Genomic DNA, 19,140 nt, shown 5'->3' on the forward strand with positions numbered 1-19,140 from the left:
GAAATGCTGTTTGTTATGTGTAACCTTTTATCCACAGAAGAGCAGAGAATACAGCCTGTGCAAGGCTGTATTTCATGCAAGATTTTGAGATAAGTTGAAGAATTAGGTTGGAAGTAAATTGTTTAGGTTAAAAATTAAGGGTCAGATAGAGCTGTGCCATATGTCTGGGAATGTTTTGTGATGTGTAAATTGGGGGGGGGGGGAGTGTTGACCCAGTGACCCCATGCCATGTCAGGGGCTTGAAGGCTGGCCTGGAAACTTTGGGGGTGGTTCAGGAGACGACACTGAAGGAGTGGCATGATTGCATTCATCCAGGCATCTGAGCCAGCCCTATGAGGTGGACACGAGGGTGATGTATAAAGCCCTTTCTTCTTTGCACAGAAGCTTTGGATGCTTAGTCCTCCAGTGGCTTTTTCTTTTTGCTGCAGTTAAAATGAAAACTCATTTAAAAAGTTTTCCAGTCTGGTGTGTCATTGGGTAGCCTCACACTAGGCAAATTTACCCTGCTGGGCCACAAGGCTGTCAAGCATCCTTCCATCTTCCCCCAAACAGGTGAAAGCATCTGCCTTACAACTGGACCCTGGCAGGAAAATGCCCACTGCTCATGCCTGGGGATGTCCCAATTCCTGGCAAGGGATAGGCATTCTGCTTGGTGCAATAAACCTTCCAAACTGCCAGACTTCTATGTGCATTTTATGGCTTCCAGCAGAAACAGCAGACACTGTGTAATGTGCAGTCATGCAAAAAGCGTGTGGCTTGAGCCGCCAAGGACTTCTGGGAGTGTGTGGTTCATTGTGATAGGGACTTTTTATCTGGCCGTATTAGATTTGAATTCTTCTTTGCTTGGTTTCCTCTAGTCATGTTTGCTGTGTCCCCAAATGGGATGCCTGCTGTCAGCATGTGCCATTTGGAGAGTCTGCAGCTGCTGTGGAGTCTTCTTTGTTTTGTAACTTCCCCTCCCTCTCCCCGCCCCCCCCCCCCCCCGCTTTTAGGGGTGTGTGAACACCACTTAAGTAAAGATTTCCTTTTGAAAAGTCCGCTGGGGTTGACTTGCATGATGCTGTGCTCCTCTCAGCTCCTGCCTCTGTTGTGGGAAGATACATTGCTAAGGAAGAGGGAAGAGGTTGTGGGGGTTTTTTTGGGTGGTGGTGGTCCTCTGTTGCCTTTCACCCCCCAAAATGCTGGAGAATGGTGGCAGTAGCTTACTGGTTCATATCTGCTAGGATGGTAGAGAGGGAAGAGCTCTTGGCCCTCTTCCTTTATCCTTACAGTGAGGCTGGCATGAAATGTGTTAATGATCAGTAGGACTACATTGATGTTTAGGAAACAAGGAATAATTCAGCTTCAAGAGCAAGTTATTTAGGGCAAGGCACACACAGGTTTTAGTGGTTCCGTTTCCAAAGTTTCCAGCTGCTTCGGTTTCGGTAGCCCCATGATCAAAACTGTACACTGAAGCTAACATTTCAAGGAAAGACAGGAAAAGGACAGAAGGCTCCCTGCCCGGCTATCTAGCAAGCTTAGAATATTCATGACTGGGGAATAGCTTTCCAGTGTGGCATTGACTAATGGTAACTTACAAGGCAGGGAGTTATTAAAAACATATAATGAAGGCTTATGCAATACGGTTTCTATTTGTCATACTAATGAAGTTATTGATGCGGGAAGAATCATTTCTGCAGGCTATTTTGCTCTAGAATTAGGAAAGTTCTTTACAATAATTCAAAGTTACTAAGCTGACTGCAATAACTGGGCAAGGAAAAGGGAGGGCAGACAGATGCAGTAGAACTGACATATCCAGTTTGACATATCTAGCTTGCCACCACTGAAAAGGCCCTGCTAAGGGCATTCCAACATCTAAATTATCAAGATTGTCCTCTCCATATTTTCTGTCCTCCCCTTAAACTTGCTTGAGCTGGGGGGAGGGGGGGAGGCTGGAAGGACAGTCTCCTGTCCTGATTCTGAAAATGTAGGCCAATATTCATTCTTATACCTCATCCTTCAAGAGAGATGTTGAGTTGGACTCCATCCTCCCCCATGCACACACATTAGGTATGTCACATGAATTGGTATTCTCATGTGACGAGGGGGCGAGCTAGCCTATTTCAGAGGCACGACGATGGGTCCCTACAGAATAAGCCCAACTCAGAGGCAATCACAGACATGTTGTCAGACGAAAGCACAGAAATAACTTCCGTTGTGGCCAGATTTGTTTGGAGAGCAATCAAAACAAGGAAGAGCTGGTTGGATTCGGAGCAACTTAGGTAGGGATAGTCTCAATTGCTTGAGATAATGCTTGTGAGTTTTAAAACCAGAATGATTCTTATAGCTGGAATGTTTTTCTTTTATAGTATTTAAGTTATCAATGATTCTTTTATCTTGTTAATGCCAGATGTTTTTATGTACCTTGTAATTTGACTGCTGGTCTAGTACCGTAATAATAAAGACTTGACTTGACTGGTATTCTCATGTGAAACATAGAATTGTATCTTGAGTCAGTGTTTCAATTTTTATTCCAGTATCTCACTCTTCCTCAAAGCTATTGCAATACATGCAAACTGAAGAGCTAATTTTCAAGCTGAAACTTTGGTCTGTATTTCTGAACTCCACCAAACTGTATATGGATGTCTGAGGTGAGAAAATTGAGGTTCTAGGCACAGAAGAAAATCTCCACCATGAGTCGTCTGACCTTTAAGAAAAATGGCATGCATGCAGTTGCACTTGTGGGGTGGAGATGTTTGTCTATTAAGGATATTCTATATTATTTCGATTGAAAATAGCTTACAGCAATATAAGAATCACATAATACGATAATTCCAATAAAAGAGGCAGTCAAATAATCTAATAAACAAGAATAGCAAAAATATAAAATTACCATTGCAAAAGCCTTCAGAACCCCTTTGAAAAGTTGGAAAACTTGATTTCAAAAGAAAGGTTTTACAATTGCAGTGTCTTGGATCCAACCTTCCATGTAATCTCCAGACTTCTAGAAATGTGACCTTATTTTTCATGTTCCTTGTCTTGTGGCACCCACATCCCTTTAGATGGCTTGGAGTTCAGATAAAGTTGGGTGGGTGATGGGTTGACATGGACAGAGAGGTTGTTGAGAGGCACCTGGCCGCACTGGATAAGTTCAGATCCCCTGGGCCCGGATGGTATGCACCCAGAAGTGCTCAAAAGGCTTTCTGGAGAGAAGAAGAATAGAAGAATATATGCTACTTTTCTCTACACGAAGGAGTCTCAAAGTGGCTTACATTCACCTTCCTTTTCCTCTCCCCACACCAGACACTCTGTGAGGGAGGTGATGCTGAGAGAGCCCAGATATTACTGCTCAGTCAGAACAGCTCTATCAGTGCTGTGTTGAGCAAAAGGTCACCCAAATGGCTGCATGTGGAGGAGCAGGGAATCAAAGTCTGCTTTCCAGATTAGAAGCCGCCACTCCTAACCACTACACCAAGCTGACTTGCGGAATACTTGTCCATCGTGTTTAGTATCTCTTGGAGGACTGGTGAGGTGCTAGAAGACTGGAGGAGGGTGAATGTTATCCCAGTCTTCAAAAAAGTGAGAATAGATTACTTGGGAAACTACAGACCAGTGAGTCTGATGTCAATTGCAGGCAAGATAATGGAGAAGAAGATGTTGAGCCTGGAGAAGAAGATGTTGAGAGGGGTCATGATTGCTGTCTTTAAGAGGTTGATAAGTTGTCACGTAGAGGAGGGCAAGGAAATGTTCCTGTTGGCAGCAGAAGATGGAACCTGCAGTAATGGGTTTAAACTATGCGTAGAATGGTACGAGCTAGATATCGGGAGAAGACATTCGCAGTCAGAGTAGTTCAGCTGCGGAATAGGGTGCCTAAGGAGGGGGTGAGCTCCCCTTTCCCTGGTGGTCTTCAAGCAGTGGCTGGATAGATATTTATCAAAGATGCTTTAGGCTGATCTAGCACTGAGGAGGTGGTTGGACTAGATGGCCTGTATGGCCCCATCCAACTCTATGGTTCTTACTCTTACGGCTCATTAGTTCTCCTACTTCCGCCATGGAGCTTCCGCTCCCCTTTCCCCACAGGCACCCCGTGTGAATGTTGCCTAGGCATCGCTTGGCAGGCGCTGATCTCAGAGATGCTGTGTTAGGCTTCGCACACAGCCAGTTCCTACCCCCCAAGCAAGAGCCAGCAGCTGCACTTGGCTCAGATGCCTGACAGCTTTCCAGGCCGAGTCTATTTTCTGTTACATGTATAATTTTTTTCCCTTGCTTGTTTGCTTTTCCTTTGCACGTTTGTTCCAGTCTTCACAAGTGGCCTCTTCACAAGTCCCTTCTCCACAGCTGCTGCTTCATCCGTGCCGCTTTTTATTCAGCTGCAGACTGGGAGGGGAGCCACGTGGCGTCTCTCCGGAGGCTGCATTTGACCAGTGGCTGAATCCCAAACCAAATCGTTGATAGGAATTTCTATTGGGATCATATTACGAAGTCAAGAGGCTTGAGCCACAATCTCTGGAGAACAACTGCGAAGCTAGAAGACTAAAAAAAACAAACAAAAAAAAAAGTCAGTGTATCCTGGACATTTCTTCCCTTTGTTTGCCGTTCCCAGGGGGAAACTTTTCAACTTAAGCATCTGCTAAATGTGAATTCTTTTAAAGGAAGAACATACTTTCCCGCCCACTGGCTTACTTGTTTAAAACATGCCAACGAGTCAGTTCACCTGCGGGGCTCAATTTGTTCCTCCACTTCCTCCTGATTTGAGGGAGAGAATAAATGTTAACAAGTATGGAACGGCTTGCACACAAGTAATGTGACAAAAAACGCAGGTGGGGATTAGTCAGTATTTAGCTTCTTAATACAGGAGATGCATTAAGCATAGGGCTGGTTGCAGCTGTATGAGAAGAAAGCCAAAAAGCTGTATTATGAAACAGCCCATGAAAATGTCCATGAATGGGATAGGGCTTGATTAACAGTTCTTGCTGCAGGCCTCGGTTTCCTTGCTCACCAGGGATCAGGACCCCCAGGAATATGAAGAACAGCTTGTCATTTTGAGCTGCACTGAAAGGGTGGAGTTGAGGAAGTCTTACTCTGTTCATGGAAATCTTCTCTCAGTGAAGATCTAACATAAGCGCCAAGATAAAAATGCCCTGTATTTTGTTTAGGAAATGTGGATTCCAGTGGGGAAATTGTAGCGAAAATCGACTTAAAGGTATTGATCCAAAGAAAGATAGGCATGATCACAAATCCCATTGAATTCAATAAATTTGGGTGTAACTCTGCTTAAGGGAGCACTGCTGGTGAGCTTCCTGATTGGTAATCAGAACTTAGGTTTCCCCAGCACTAGTGGAGCTGTCTAACCATTACACTGCCCTATGTGTATTTGTTTAATCATTCTTTCATGTGTGTGTCTGGGGAGTGAAAACTATAGAATCATAGAGTTGGAAGGGACCTCCTGGGTCATCTAGTCCAGGGGTAATCAACCTGTGGTCCTCCAGATGTTCATGGACTACAATTCCCATGAGCCCCTGCCAGCAACTGCTGGCAGGGGCTCATGGTAATTGTAGTCCATGAACATCTGGAGGACCACAGGTTGACTACCCCTGATCTAGTCCAACCCCCTGCACTATGCTGGACACTCACATCCCAATCGCTCATCTACTGTAACCTGCCACCCCCTTGAAACTTCACATAATTAGCCTCTCCGTCAGATGGCTATCCAGCCTCTGTTCAAAAATTTCAGAGAAGCAGTATAAAGGAGTATAGGAACCATGTAAGCTCTGCTATAAGTACACCATGCGAATAAGCACATGCAATTTTAATTCATTTCTTCCAAATAATTGTAGCCTATTTCTCTTTTATTTGAAATGGCTTATAACCAAAAAGGACTTTCTGAAAACTAATCTCTCTCCTCATGAATGTTATCATATGCATATGATTCTTTGGGAAAGACAATTTGCCCAGGAGATATGTCGTTTTTTAACTATCGCTTATAATCCCCCAAGAGAATTAAGATCTTCAGAACAATACCTGCTCAGAAATCCTGGCCCAAAGAAGGTGAGATTGGCTTGATCAAATATGCTCTTGAAGGAGATCAGGACCCTGTGGGACCTTTACCAGTTTTGCTGGGCCTGCAAGATAGAAGTATCCAACAGGCTTATGGTTGGAGCCCAAAATAATCACCGAGAATGGCTGGGAGAAGGAAGGTCAGCTTTTTATGTGAACCCTCCCCCCAGTCTGATATTGGTTGGGGGATTAGACTGTTATAGATTTTAACCTAAATGTTTATGGTGTTGTTTACTTGCCTTGAGCACTATTGGAAAGGGTGGGTTAGATGATGATGATGATGATGATGATGATGATGATGATGATGATGATGATGATGATGATGATGATGATGATGATGATGATGATGATGATGATGATGATGATTATATACAATTCTAGGCTGCCTTTCTGAGACTGGCTCAGAGCAGTTAAACACCATCATAAAAACATCATAAACATTTAGTTTAGAAATCTATTTTTGCTATTATTATTTAATGCAAACCAAGGTTTAAACCTGTGAGATTCCATGTCTACAGTGAAACTGCCAGTCTAAGAAATTATCCTAAGAAGGTTTGAAAGAGACTTGCCTGTTGTTTTGTAAGAGAAGGAAAGCCATTGAACAGGACTGACCAAACACATAAGCTCCTGTACCTGTGACCTCTCCTCCTGTTGGCTGGACACGTGAAGAGAGAATACACATGGAATCATGTGGAATTACATGGACACCAGTCTCTGCACGATAGTTGGCTCACGAGCATGGTGCCTACATACAGAGAATGTTTCCTCAGATAGACTCCCTCTTCATGATGGTCAACTTTCAGAGAGCAGTGTCTCTGATTGCAGGAAGGGAGCATATGGATGTATACTTCTGCTATGTGTTCACACTGGGTAGATGACCCAGTGGGTACAAGGGCAGGGCCAAAGTGCTCGTGCCCACTCTTCCTCCTTGTATGTTCAGTGGGTGCTTGGAGGGTTCAGTGCAGAGGACTACTGTCTATTGCTCTGTTTGCTTGCTTGTTTGGTATAGTTTATTGTAAGCCTCTTTGAGTTCATTTGGGGAGAAAGGCCGGTTACAAATACAGAGATTTGGGGACAGAAGATTCAACCATAATTTGTGCAAGTGTAATACTTAACTGTAAGGCCTCTTGTGGTGCAGAGTAGTAAGCGGCAGAAATGCTGTCTGAAGCTGTCTGCCCATGAGGTTGGGAGTTCAATCCCAGCAGCCGGCTCAAGGTTGACTCAGCCTTCCATCCTTCCGAGGTTGGTAAAATGAGTACCCAGCTTGCTGGGGGGTAAACGGTAATGACTGGGGAAGGCACTGGCAAACCATCCTGTACTGAGTCTGCTCCCCAAAAAAAGCTAAAGGGCATCACCCCAAGGGTCAGATATGACTCCATGCTTGCACATGGGATACCTTTACCTTTAATAAACTGTAGTTCTTGCAAGCCATGTATTTACATTTAACATATATTCAGATATGATGTCCTTAGCCACAGTTAAGGGGAGAAAGCCATGATTGAACATAATGTCTGCATGGGGTCTGCACTAGGGTTGGGCGCTTCGGCATCCAAAGCGGCTGTTCCCGCCCGGGGCAGCCAGTGGCGTGGCGGGGGGGGGAGGTGTGGGCACTGGTGCTCATCTACAAACTACAGCGATCAGTTCCCCTGGCGAAAATGAATGCTTAGAGCAGGGGTAGTCAAACTGTGGCCCTCCAGATGTTCATGGACTACAATTCCCAGGAGCCCCCTGCCAGTATTCGCTGGCAGGTGGCTCCTGGGAATTGTAGTCCATGAACATCTGGAGGGCCGCAGTTTGACTAACCCTGGCTTAGAGGGTGGACTGTGTGCCATTATACCCTACTGAGGTCCTTGTTCTCCCTGGGCCCATCCCCAGATCTCCCAGAACTGGATCTGGAAGCTGTACCCTCCCCTCATCCCTGACGGTATCTATGTGAAACCCAGTAACCCTTTTGCAGTGAAATTCCCATGCACTTTTTCTTTGCCCAATACCAGGTCCTACTTGTTTCAATGGTTTTTGCTCCCTGGGAAGCTTGCATCCTTGATCTGAGCTTCCTTGACACGATGATACAGCTCCATTGCAAGTTGAAAGGCAAAGAATTCTTCTACTTGGCACAGTTTGATTTGTTGAACCGGATCATGAAAGAAGTATGATAATCTGCTTGGTGGGAGATCGCCCTTCCTTCATAGACTCCTATCCCCCACATGTGCTTTTAGCATCATTAGGTGCCATGTGTTAAGTCCTCCAGAGAGCAAGGTGATAGAATAGTCTGTTTTTTCAGTGTGCTTGATACAAGTCCATAGGGTTACGTCACTGGCTTTAAAGGAACCACATGTAGTCCCTGGCTGAAGATCCCCTGGTGGTTCAAAAATTTCAGAATGATCCAATTAGTTTTCTGTGTACATTTCTCCTTTAACATTTTAACTAGGAGTTTTGGGGCCTGCCAGTCCTTTGTGCTCAACTCCAGGGGAATTCTAGTGTTATTCCCGTCAAGTGCTTGAATGTTAATTTCAGCACCTCTTGTGACTTTCATCCCAAAACTGATTGACAGCCTCTTACTGCGATGCCTTTCATAGAAAATATGATTGATAACTTCAGTCGATTAACATGCTTAGCCTACAGATCTTAATTTCCTGCTTCCTTCTCACCTTCTTACTTATTTCAACTCTCCCTTTTCTTTTGTGTTCTCTTGTTCCGCTAATCCTACATCTCTGCAGTGCTTGGTATGCTAGAATGTTCTTGCTGATTACTGGGGTTATTTTGGCACGAGGTTTTGTGCTAGTGAGTGCGAAATGACTGGATTTTACACAGTGAGGCGATTTGCAAGTTCTGGGTGTACTCCATGGACTATTAAGGGAAGAAAAAAAAAATAAAAGGCATTTGGGTTATCTGTTATTTGGCTCATATTGTTGCAAACTTAAATGGACTCCGGGGAATGGTAGAGGACAGGAAGGCCTGGAGGATCATTGTCCATGGGGTCGCGATGGGTCGGACACGACTTCGCACATAACAACAACAACAAATTAGGGGGTTTATTATTGATTTGCTTCTTGGTTCAGTGCAGAGAAGAAAGCCTTTTTCTTTATTCTTAAACCTTGGATTTGAGCTCACAGAACTTTTCAAAGTTCCTTTCGGTGTTTTTCTTTTCCCCCCACCCTGAAGGCCTAAGAAATACAGTAGCCAAAGCCAGAAATTTTGTGTTTGGCTTTTGTGTTGTTTTGCCTTGAATGCCATGTGTTTAGTATCATGTTAAGTTGGAATGACATGCCTCTGGGGAAGGTTATAAATAGCTATGTGTTTATACAGTTTCCCCTCCCATTTTATAAAACGGCATGATTGGGAGTTTGAAGTTTATCATTCAGTGGTGAATCATGTTCTTGAGTGGGTTATAAGAGAACTTGCCGGGGGTATATTATATCTGAGGGTCCAAAACCAAGGATTCAGGGATGGCCTTAGGGAGCCCAAAACAGACAAAAGATGGAAAGGAATTTGGGGCAAATAACCATTTAAGCAAGAAGGGCTGGGAAAGAAGGAGAAAGTAGGAGAAAGAAACAAAAGAGTGAAATGAGGCCTGTTCGGGAGTGTAGAGCACAGGAATCAAGAACAACCCAGAAACTCTAGTCTTTCCTCCCCCCCGCCCGAGTTCCTTCATTTCTTCTAGGGTTGGCAACCTCTGGGTGGTTGTAGATCTCCTGAAATCACAACAGATCTCTCAACTACAGAGATCAGTTCCTTATTATACCAAGCTGAGTCCTTTCCCCTCCCCAAACCCTGCAGTCCTCAGACTTCATCACAAAACCTCTCAGAATTTCACATCCTGGAACTGGCAAACTTAGTTAGGCTTGATCCCAATGAGTTCTCCCTCGAAGGCAAAAATAGTGCTGGGAAGGGCCTTGCGCCCCCCCCCCCTTGACTTTTTCTGACAAAACCAAGCTTGGAATGCTGTGGTTGCTTAGTGACGGGCATTCCTGTTATCATTTTTGGATATCTTAAAACTGTCTTATGTATTTTGTTTAGAGAGCCAGTTTGGTGTAGTGGTTAGGAGTGCGGACTTCTAATCTGGCATGATGGGTTCGATTCTGCACTCCCCCACATGCAGCCAGCTGGATGACCTTGGGCTCACCACGACACTGATAAAACTGTTCTGACCGAGCAGTAATATCAGGGCTCTCTCAGCCTCACCCACCTCACAGGGTGTCTGTTGTGGGGAGAGGAAAGGGAAGGCGACTGTAAGCCGCTTTGAACCTGCTTTGGGTAGAGAAAAGCGGCATATAAGAACCAACTCTTCTTCTTCTTAGATTTCCTATTTTTTCCCTGCAAATCTAAGACCCTTTTCAGGTTTGCAGAATGATCTGTCTTGACTGGTTACAGCTCACGTGATTTGAGTATCCAAAGATACTTTGCAATTAAAATATATGAATAATTAAAAGAAATCCAACATTCTCTTGCAGTATAGGAGACAATGACTCTAAATCAATAGTAACTAATAGTAACTGGAGATTTCCTGGAATTACACCATATGTCCAGACTACAAAGGTCTGTCCCCTTGGAGAAGATATCTACTTTAGAGGGTGAAGGATGGCATTATACTCCCCTGAGGTCACTTCCTTCCATAAACTTCACCCTCCCCAAGCTCTACCCCATATCTCTATGAATTTCCCAACTTGGAGTTGGCATCCCTAATGGCAACTAAGGGTAGATTTACAATAGACATAGAACTTCCACCAAAAATGGCAGGTTGAATTATTGCCTCCTGTAGTGTTTTGTGGTAACATTTGCCCTATGTTGTGGAGTTCTGCATTTCTGGACTTGGGAGTTAACATCCTTGATGCAAGGAAACACTGAACTTCATTCTGATGTCCATGGTGTCATATTTATCAAGAGGAAGGGAAAGAACGGGACACAGAGATGACATGTTCAGCAGCAGCTGTACTTGTAATGTGTCGGCCCAGTTTAAATCATATTGATTCTCTATATAATGTTACTTTTTTATGTGGACACTATTACCCTCCATGCTTTTACACAGATCTCAGTCCCCCCCCCCCTTGGGGTTTATTAGATATTTGAGTGTTCTGGCTATCCATTACATGCAAATATGTGGAATGGTAATACAATAGCTCTGTCATAAAAAGCGAAAATCAGTGTTTGAAAAACTCATTTAGACTCGAGAAGCAGCACAAGTAAGAGGTGCTTATATCCACTCTTTGGGTTTCAAATGCAGGCCTGAAGCATAGAGACAACGTGGGGTATTCGAAACAAGGAAATAGTAGATAGAGAAAGGTCAGGAACCACCTCCTTTTCCTCCTAGTTCTCTGTTTCACTAACCTGTACCAAAGCAGAACTGTTTACATGCAAGATTCAAATGAGTAGCCATGTTGATATGAAGTAGCACAATAAAATCAGAGTCCAGTAGTACCTTTAAGACCAACAAAAATTTATTCAAGGCGTGAGCTTTCGAGTGCAAGCACTCTTCCTCAGTTCATAGTCTGAGGAAGAGTGCTTGCACTCGAAAGCTCACGAATAAATCTTTGTTGGTCTTAAAGGTACTACTGGACTCTGATTTTATTGTTTACATGCAATTCAGACATTTTGCCCTACATTTGTGAATGAGTTTATAGCTTTTAAAGAGAGATGAATTTTCAGAAAAAGCACAGTGTTTACGATATACGTATAGTCATCTTATGGTGGCTTCAGGTTAAACAAGTTTCTTGTTTGTTCTCTCGTCGTGCCTGATACTGCTACAGCTCAAAAAGCCATTTTCAAAGGCTGTATTTACTTGTATTGGGAGCCTGACTACTGGGAGCTCATGCAAACTGTGGTGCTTCTTATTGCACACTGTCATGACCATGTTGTCTGAACCAGGTGAACTAACTCATTTTGCATGTAAAGTTTTGCCATGTGCGAGCCAGAACCGTGGAAAATCCAGTGGTCGGATTGCATGTACCGAAGTTGCATATACTTGCAAAATATGCATGTTGCCCCTGTTCAGACGACATATTAAACTGTATATTAGGAATATCTATGTGCCACTGGGATGTTCCCGGTATGCGTGGATATAAAAGATCTCTTGAAACAGATGAAATTTGCTCATGCATTGTAAGAAATTAAGTCTCAGTCTACCCATTTTCAGTCCTTGTGAGAAATGTTGCCTAATTCAACCTTCCCTTGATTCTAGTGTCATCAGCACTGGCAGCTGTGTTTCTGAAGTTGTGGTAAATTCTACAATTGTGGGCTGAGTTCTACAGTTGTTGGGTGGTGATTCTAGCAGAGGATCAGGGCTTAGATCCTAGTGGAGAGAGAATGATTTGAAATCACTGATTTAAAAGAAGTTTTTATTTCAGTTTAATTTAACCCATTGTTTGCAAGTCTTTATTAAACATTCTAGAATGCTTGCTTTGAGATGTTGACATGTATTATGCACACAAAAAAACAACCCAAATAATGACTCTTTTTTCTCCCTTTGGAACTATTGTTTTATTCATAAGCAGACATGTGCTGATTTAACTGATATATATCAACAAAACCTCATCGGATTCATCAACTGAGTTTTCCTGAGTTGAATGCTATCTAAATTTAGACTTGGCTTGAAGCTGCATAAAGCCGTTATGATTTGTAAGGGTAAAACCCAAAATTTCTGACAGTGCCTTTTATGCTTTAGATAATTGCTTCTTGGAGGGAAGAGTGACAATTGGGAAATTAACAGATTTCTGCAAAGCAACCTGAATATTTATTTTATGGAATCTTTACTACAACTCCTGCTAACACAGGAGTGACAAACCACCATCGCAGGAGGGAGAGTGTTCTGGAGTCAAACACACCACGTCATCCTGAAATTCTTCCTTAAATAGGATCTAACCCCACTTTGCTGTAGTTTGGTCTGAATCCTTTTAAACAACCCTGATGACATGACCCTGTGATGCCCATCTGATTCTGAATATAGAGGCAACCTCAGTCAGTCTTTGAGTTCAAAGTCCATAAGGAGTGTTATTAGTCCAAAGAAACGGGCAAACAATCACAACCATTGTCAAAGACAAGTGGCATAGGGACATCCAAGATACATATAGACTTTAAGCCAAAGCCCCCCTTCACCCGGTTGCTTTTGTGTCAAATTCTTTTCCCATCGAAGAACTCAGCATTCCCTGAAATGAAAGCGACTCAAGGACATTAAATGCTCCTTAGATATTATCCAGGCATCCTTTAAAGTTAAAACTATAGAAACAACTCCAGTGACCCAGGGATCAAGGAGGGGGGGGGGATAAAAAGGAAACAGTCACAACTATGGAAAAGTACCTAGTGCAGAGGAAGTCCCCATAATTGATGGCACGGCACCAATGGATTGCCATGACCATCTGGTTACAACATTCTGCACATAGCAATGGGTTAGGTATCAGAAGGTGACTGTTACTTGAAGATGAGGGCCACAATTCCATGCAGAGAAGTAAATTAAGTGGCAGTAATTGATATGATACTGTATTTCTATGAGATGAGGCAACAATATTAGGTTGATAGAGTAATACGTATTCTCAGATTGTCATAATGTATCATGACATATATTTGTTTATAAAGTCTGAATTCAGAAATCAAATATCCCACCCTTCCTCTTCTCTATAGAGAAGTCAACTTGCTGTATATGTCCAACAGTGGAAAAGCACTTTCTTTTGGGGTGATTTCCACAGATACTCATCACTCGCACTACACAGCCCCATTTTGCCCCATGCTGTTTCAAAGGGTCACTGACCTCTTTTCCCCCCAAAGAACAAACTGTTGAAGACTCAGTGGGTTGGTGGTGGAAAAAATCTTGTTCAGCAAACTCTGGTTGCGAATCTTGTGGTATACAAGCGGATGTGTGATCCTCTGTGATCATTAATTTGGTTTTTGGAAAAGTGTGATAATAAACTCATTTTTGCTATCTTCAGATTTCATTTTAAACCCTGTTCTAACATGATAGGTGGGCATTCTTGATTCCAGAAGTGTTGGATGACCGCTTTATGCTTGGTTAGCTGGGACTACTGCCAAAAGGAAGAATCAGATTTGCAAGCTGCTCTTATTTGGACTTGGGGCATTATACACTCTGTATACACTCTGGATAAATGCTTCCTGAGTTAAAGGAATGAAAATATTACCCAAGGCCATGGATCACCTAGACTTCAAGGTGAAAATTATTTAAAAGACATTTGCTGCTAGATAAGTAACCTTTAGAGCAAAACAAACTGTATTTAACAAAGATATTAATCTCATGGAAACAGGAATGTACTGAGTAAAACATGGAGGAATTTATGGAACAACTAGAAAGAAAGCCTGTTGCCTGTGAGAAGGCAATGACCGGGCCCTGGCCTGCCGCCAGAGCTGCCATACTGGTGGCGGGTGGCTCTGTTCAGCAAGAGGGCGGGCACCCCGAGGCCAGCCGGCCCTTCCTGTGCTTGTGGTGGCTCCGAGCAGCAGTTGCGCCCTGGCACGGCAGGTCCGACCCAGTCGTCGGCAAGGCAGCGAGTGCTGGTGATTGCTCTGGCGGGCCGGCTTGGGGGGGAGTGGGCGCTCTTGGGGCCAGCCCAATCAGGACTGTGTGCATCCTGATTGGCCCACGAAGCATGTCCAGCTAGAAACAGAGTCTGGACACACTCTGCCCAGGAGGGCTGTGCACAAATATTAAGAGCCACAGAGTCGTAAGGATGCTGTAACAATGTTATGCACATATGCTAATCTACGTTGGCTTGGCCCTGGTTAGTATATAGATGAGAGACAGACCACCAAGGCAGTCAAATGTTATGCAGAGGCAGGCAGTGGCAAATCACCTCTGAACATCCTTTGTCTGGTTGCTGTAAATTAGCTGCAACCATGCCAGGGATTGTAGCTTTATATCTCAGTACAGTCCTTTTGTGCTTTTAGGCACCTCCTCTAATCAGTTGACTTTCTCTCCATTTGTTCTTGTTTTTTTTTTTTTTTGCTTCTCATCCTTGGTAATTTGCAGTTCTTATTTTGTCTCTGATTCCTAATGTATCTTAAAATTGTTTTAGGGGGTTCTCAGAGTTTCCATTCTTTAACAGTAAGGCCACTGTCCATCGCATCTAGGAGTAAAATTCCCAAGTAGCTGGTCAATGCATCTAGTTTCTAGTGGGCATGCAGATTAATAGATTCACATGAACACTAGGGTAGCGATCCCCAACCTGTGGGCCGTGGACCACATGTGGTCCTTCGACTAATTGGAGGTGGGCCGCGAAGGACGCCTCCCCCTCCCCCCGGCCCTTTACTTCATCCCCCCCGGCCCTTTACAACACACTTCGGGTGTCATTGTCTCCCATCACTCCCAGATGGGACTATCTCGTTGCAGAGAAACAAGCTCGGGGTTCCCATTGATTTGTCATTTTCATGAGTTAAAATTTCCATGAAAATAAAATGTTCCTTATGTTCATTGTTGTGGCGTGTCTGTATCTTATTTTGAAGGGATGTTTAAACATTACCAAAGCGATCAGAGAGCTCTAGGGCAGTGGTTGAGAGTAGAGGAGTAAACTACCCCCCACCCCCACCGGGCCTCAGTAAAATTGTCAAGCGTTGCGTGGTCCCCGGTGATAAAAAGGTTGGGGACCACTGCACTAGGGCACCTTGCAGCGTACAGTATGCTATTTCACTCCATGTACCCACTAAGATATGCTTCAAACATGCCTATTGCAGGACATTCCTATTTCCCCAGCATTTCTTTAAGCCAAACACCTTCTTGACCTTTTTGATTTCGGAGACAGTGTCTACTCCAGAGAAGATAAATACCCTGGTATAGCGACTAGAGAAGAAACTTCAGCAATGTGAACGAACCAGTGAGAAGTGCTCCTTGGTATATAAATTAGGAAACTTATTCTTGTTTCTGTATGAAAGACGTTGGTGGGTATAAATCAATTGTCACAGCTGTCCTTGGATGTTATATATATTCCAGAAGAGACAGACTTCATTCTGTCCTATCATCTTAGCCCTTTGGAAACAGTTATTCTTGGTATCTCCAAGCCCTGTCTAAGTGCCCTCTAGCTCTACCCAGTGCCTTTATTTATTTAGGATTTTTAACCATTCTGTTCTCTGGTTTTAAGGTCGCAATTACTCTTGCATCATTTTATCCTCTCAGAGCCAGTGCGTTGCTTGGAAGGTGTTGTATGAGATGAGAATGCCACCTGATTTTGCCTCCTCAGGACTGAGCAAGAAGTTGAACATGGTCCCTCGTGCCAAAATGCAGCACCCTCAGTGTGTCACCTCAGTGGCCGTCTTTGAGCCTTTTTATTTGTGAGGATAAGTTTTTGACTTGTAGCAGGCTTCTGACTGGTTGTGTCTCACATGCCTGGCTCTGAGGAATTTGCCGCCCCTTGTTAGCCTTTGATGGCTTTTTTGGACTTGTTCTCATGCCAATATTTTTGGGTTGGTTCCAGCGCAGCATTTCTGTGAGTGCAAGGACTTTCTGCCTGTGGAGACTAACTTTCTCAACTCTCCACTTTCAAGGCAGCATGATGTGCTTGTTATTGTTGTTAGGTGCAAAGTCATGTCCGACCCATCATGACCCCATGGACAATGGTCCTCCAGGCCTTCCTGTCCTCTACCATTCCCCAGAGTCCATGAAGTGCTTACTGGATTCCTATTCTTCAAGAAGAGGAGATCCCCAAAAACAGGATTGGGGGGGGGGGCATTTTGGACTGCCATGGGATGGGGAAGATGAGAAAGTTGTACTCTGTTGGTGCAATGACTTCCACCTGCAGAAATGCTGTTCTGGATTCAACCCCTTTTCTCCCTCCTTTCACGTATTTGATATGTTGCCTGAACCATCTGTAGAATACTTGGCCTTTTGGTGTTTTCTGTATAGTAGATTGGCTGCATATGCACATAATTGGGCATTATACTATAATGAACGATGGTGGTATTTTTCATCTGTATTATCCTACATGGACAATCCATTTGAGAAAGCTTGCTAATAGTACTTTGGTAGTGAAATATCCATGATGTTTGAGTGCAACTTTTGAACATGCTTACTAGAATCTGGAGTTCTTTACTGCAGAAGGTGCTGGTTGATCCATAGCTGGTTGTGGTCATACAGGTCTGAATTTGATAAGAGGATCCTGATTTTAAGAGGCTTGATTTTTTCACACTGTATTTCATCTAAAGGAAAAGAGAGCTTTATTTCGGGATGGGAAATATTACAGTCTCATGTGACAGTCGAGAAACTGACAGTGTATTAGTAAAAGAGCATGATTGAAGTGAGGTTTTTGGTGTCTACAGACCACACATATATCATGGCATGAGAATATTTCTCTTACGTTGGAACATTGACAGATAACGCTAATATGCAAAGCTCATGAATGGAGGTAATCTCCTTTTTTCTGTAGATGGAGTTGGGAAAAGGCTGGAGGTTAACAACAACACAGCCATTTCAGATGTTCAAGGTAAGATGGAACAAGTTCACCTTGCTTGGGGATATTTCCCTTCTCTGAGTTAATGCCAGAGTTTGCTTGTCTGTCAAAGCCAAAGCGGAGTTTTATACAAAGGTTTATGGAGTCTTCAAAACGGACTCTGTGTGTGATTGCATCATTTTCTGTTCCATAAACATTAACCTGTATATACAGCTGTGATTTTCTTTCTCATGGTCACTGAAAGCTAGCACCAGCTTTCTTGCAAAGGAAGTATGCATATTGCATGTCAATTCGCAAAGTGTTTCTGCTTTGAAAATGCCCTCCGCCACATTTTAAATTATGCTCCATTTAGGAATTAAACTTTTATATTAGGAATAAAATCTTACATATATTCCTTCATGTATTCCTACATGTATACAGTCTAGAACAGTGGTTCTCAACCTGGGGGTCGGGACCCCTTTGGGGGCTGAACGAGCCTTTCACAGGGGTTGCGGCAGGGCAAGCAGCTTGGATGGGGGAGGGGTGTCATCTACACAACAGCCTTGCTGGGTAGACTGAGAGAGTGTCTGCCTGGAGCAGTGTAAAAGAGTGAGATCTGCATGGTTGGACAAGAGGCAGAACTGAACTGAGAAACCCCGGAAAAAAATCAATTTATATACAATCATGAACAATGGGTCTTCACGCTATTGGTCAGTTTCAGTTTAATTTCTGTGAAAGAATACTTGCATAATTTTATGGTTGGGGGTCACCACAACATGAGGAACTGTATTAAAGGGTCACGGCATTAGGAAGGTTGAGAACCACTGGTCTAGAATAGGAAGGCCATGGGTACTATGACATTACTAAGGTTGCAGGCAGACCTTTTATTTGTCCACAATGGGTGTAGATGCAGCTGTTTGTTGTGTTTGGGTGCACTGCGCTCTCTTCTCCTGGAGCATGTTTGGGAAGACATGAAGCATTTTATGGGATGGTTGAATGCTTGGAGTCTCTCCTCTCCACAAACTATAGGTTGATCCAGTCATTATAACGTCCAGATATGGGGCTACCACAAGAACTTTGAATCAGACATGTACTAGAGTTCTGTGTTAGGAACTAAATGACTAGGCACTTACAGGATTAATTTGGGTTGGAGAGGGAGCTGCCTCCCTCCTGAATCTCTGTTTGCTCAACTGGGAAAATTATGTGTAGCCATTAGTACATGCAAGTTTCTCCAGTGGGCTAACACGTGCTCCCTGGGACCATTTCTGGTGGGGATTATGGTGGAGGAGGAGAGGCTGAATCCCCTGCTGTATATCTGCCAATCTGAATTGGGCTCATACTTATCTGGTAATTAAGTGACCAGTGGGGGACGCTGAAAACACATCTGTTGAAAGTCCTCCTTGGGGGCATGTGGACATCATAATGTGTGAATCAGCTCTAGGATTCTAAACTACTTAAATACAGATTTAGGGCTCAGCTTTCCAATGGTGCTCCACGGATTTTTATTCCATTAGAAATGCATGTGTGAGGGCTCACTTGGGGTGGCAGAAGGGCTGTTAAACCTTCGTCTCTAGCCCAACCTATTTTGCTAACGTGAAGCTTGCAGGTACCTGTATGAGTATTTTTATATCTCCTTAACAGGACTCCATAGGAACAAATTTAGAGTCCAGTGGCAAAATTTGTTGGTCTTGAAAGTGCCACTGGACTATAATTTGTTCTGCTGCTTCAGACCAACATGAATTGGACT

The 19,140-nt window shown here is 43.6% G+C and overlaps 1 protein-coding gene across 7 annotated transcripts in view; it reads left to right on the top strand.

The window, feature by feature from the left end:
• The window catches only part of NALCN (sodium leak channel, non-selective), a 315,418-nt gene that overhangs the window by 23,347 nt on the left and 272,931 nt on the right, over positions 1 to 19,140 (top strand). For 5 of the 7 annotated variants that reach the window (XR_013232146.1, XM_077343802.1, XM_077343798.1 and 2 more), the window contains exon 4: positions 17,391 to 17,447. The exons of the other annotated variants lie outside the window; for them this stretch is intronic. Coding sequence is in view for 4 of the 5 variants with exons in the window: in XM_077343802.1 (XP_077199917.1) it covers positions 17,391 to 17,447 (57 nt within the window). In the remaining variant the exon portion in view is untranslated. The remainder of the gene's footprint in view (positions 1 to 17,390; positions 17,448 to 19,140) is intronic. 7 annotated transcript variants of the gene reach the window in all.

The sequence above is a fragment of the Paroedura picta genome, chromosome 6 (assembly GCF_049243985.1).
Source record: "Paroedura picta isolate Pp20150507F chromosome 6, Ppicta_v3.0, whole genome shotgun sequence".
NCBI classification, from domain to species: domain Eukaryota; kingdom Metazoa; phylum Chordata; class Lepidosauria; order Squamata; family Gekkonidae; genus Paroedura; species Paroedura picta.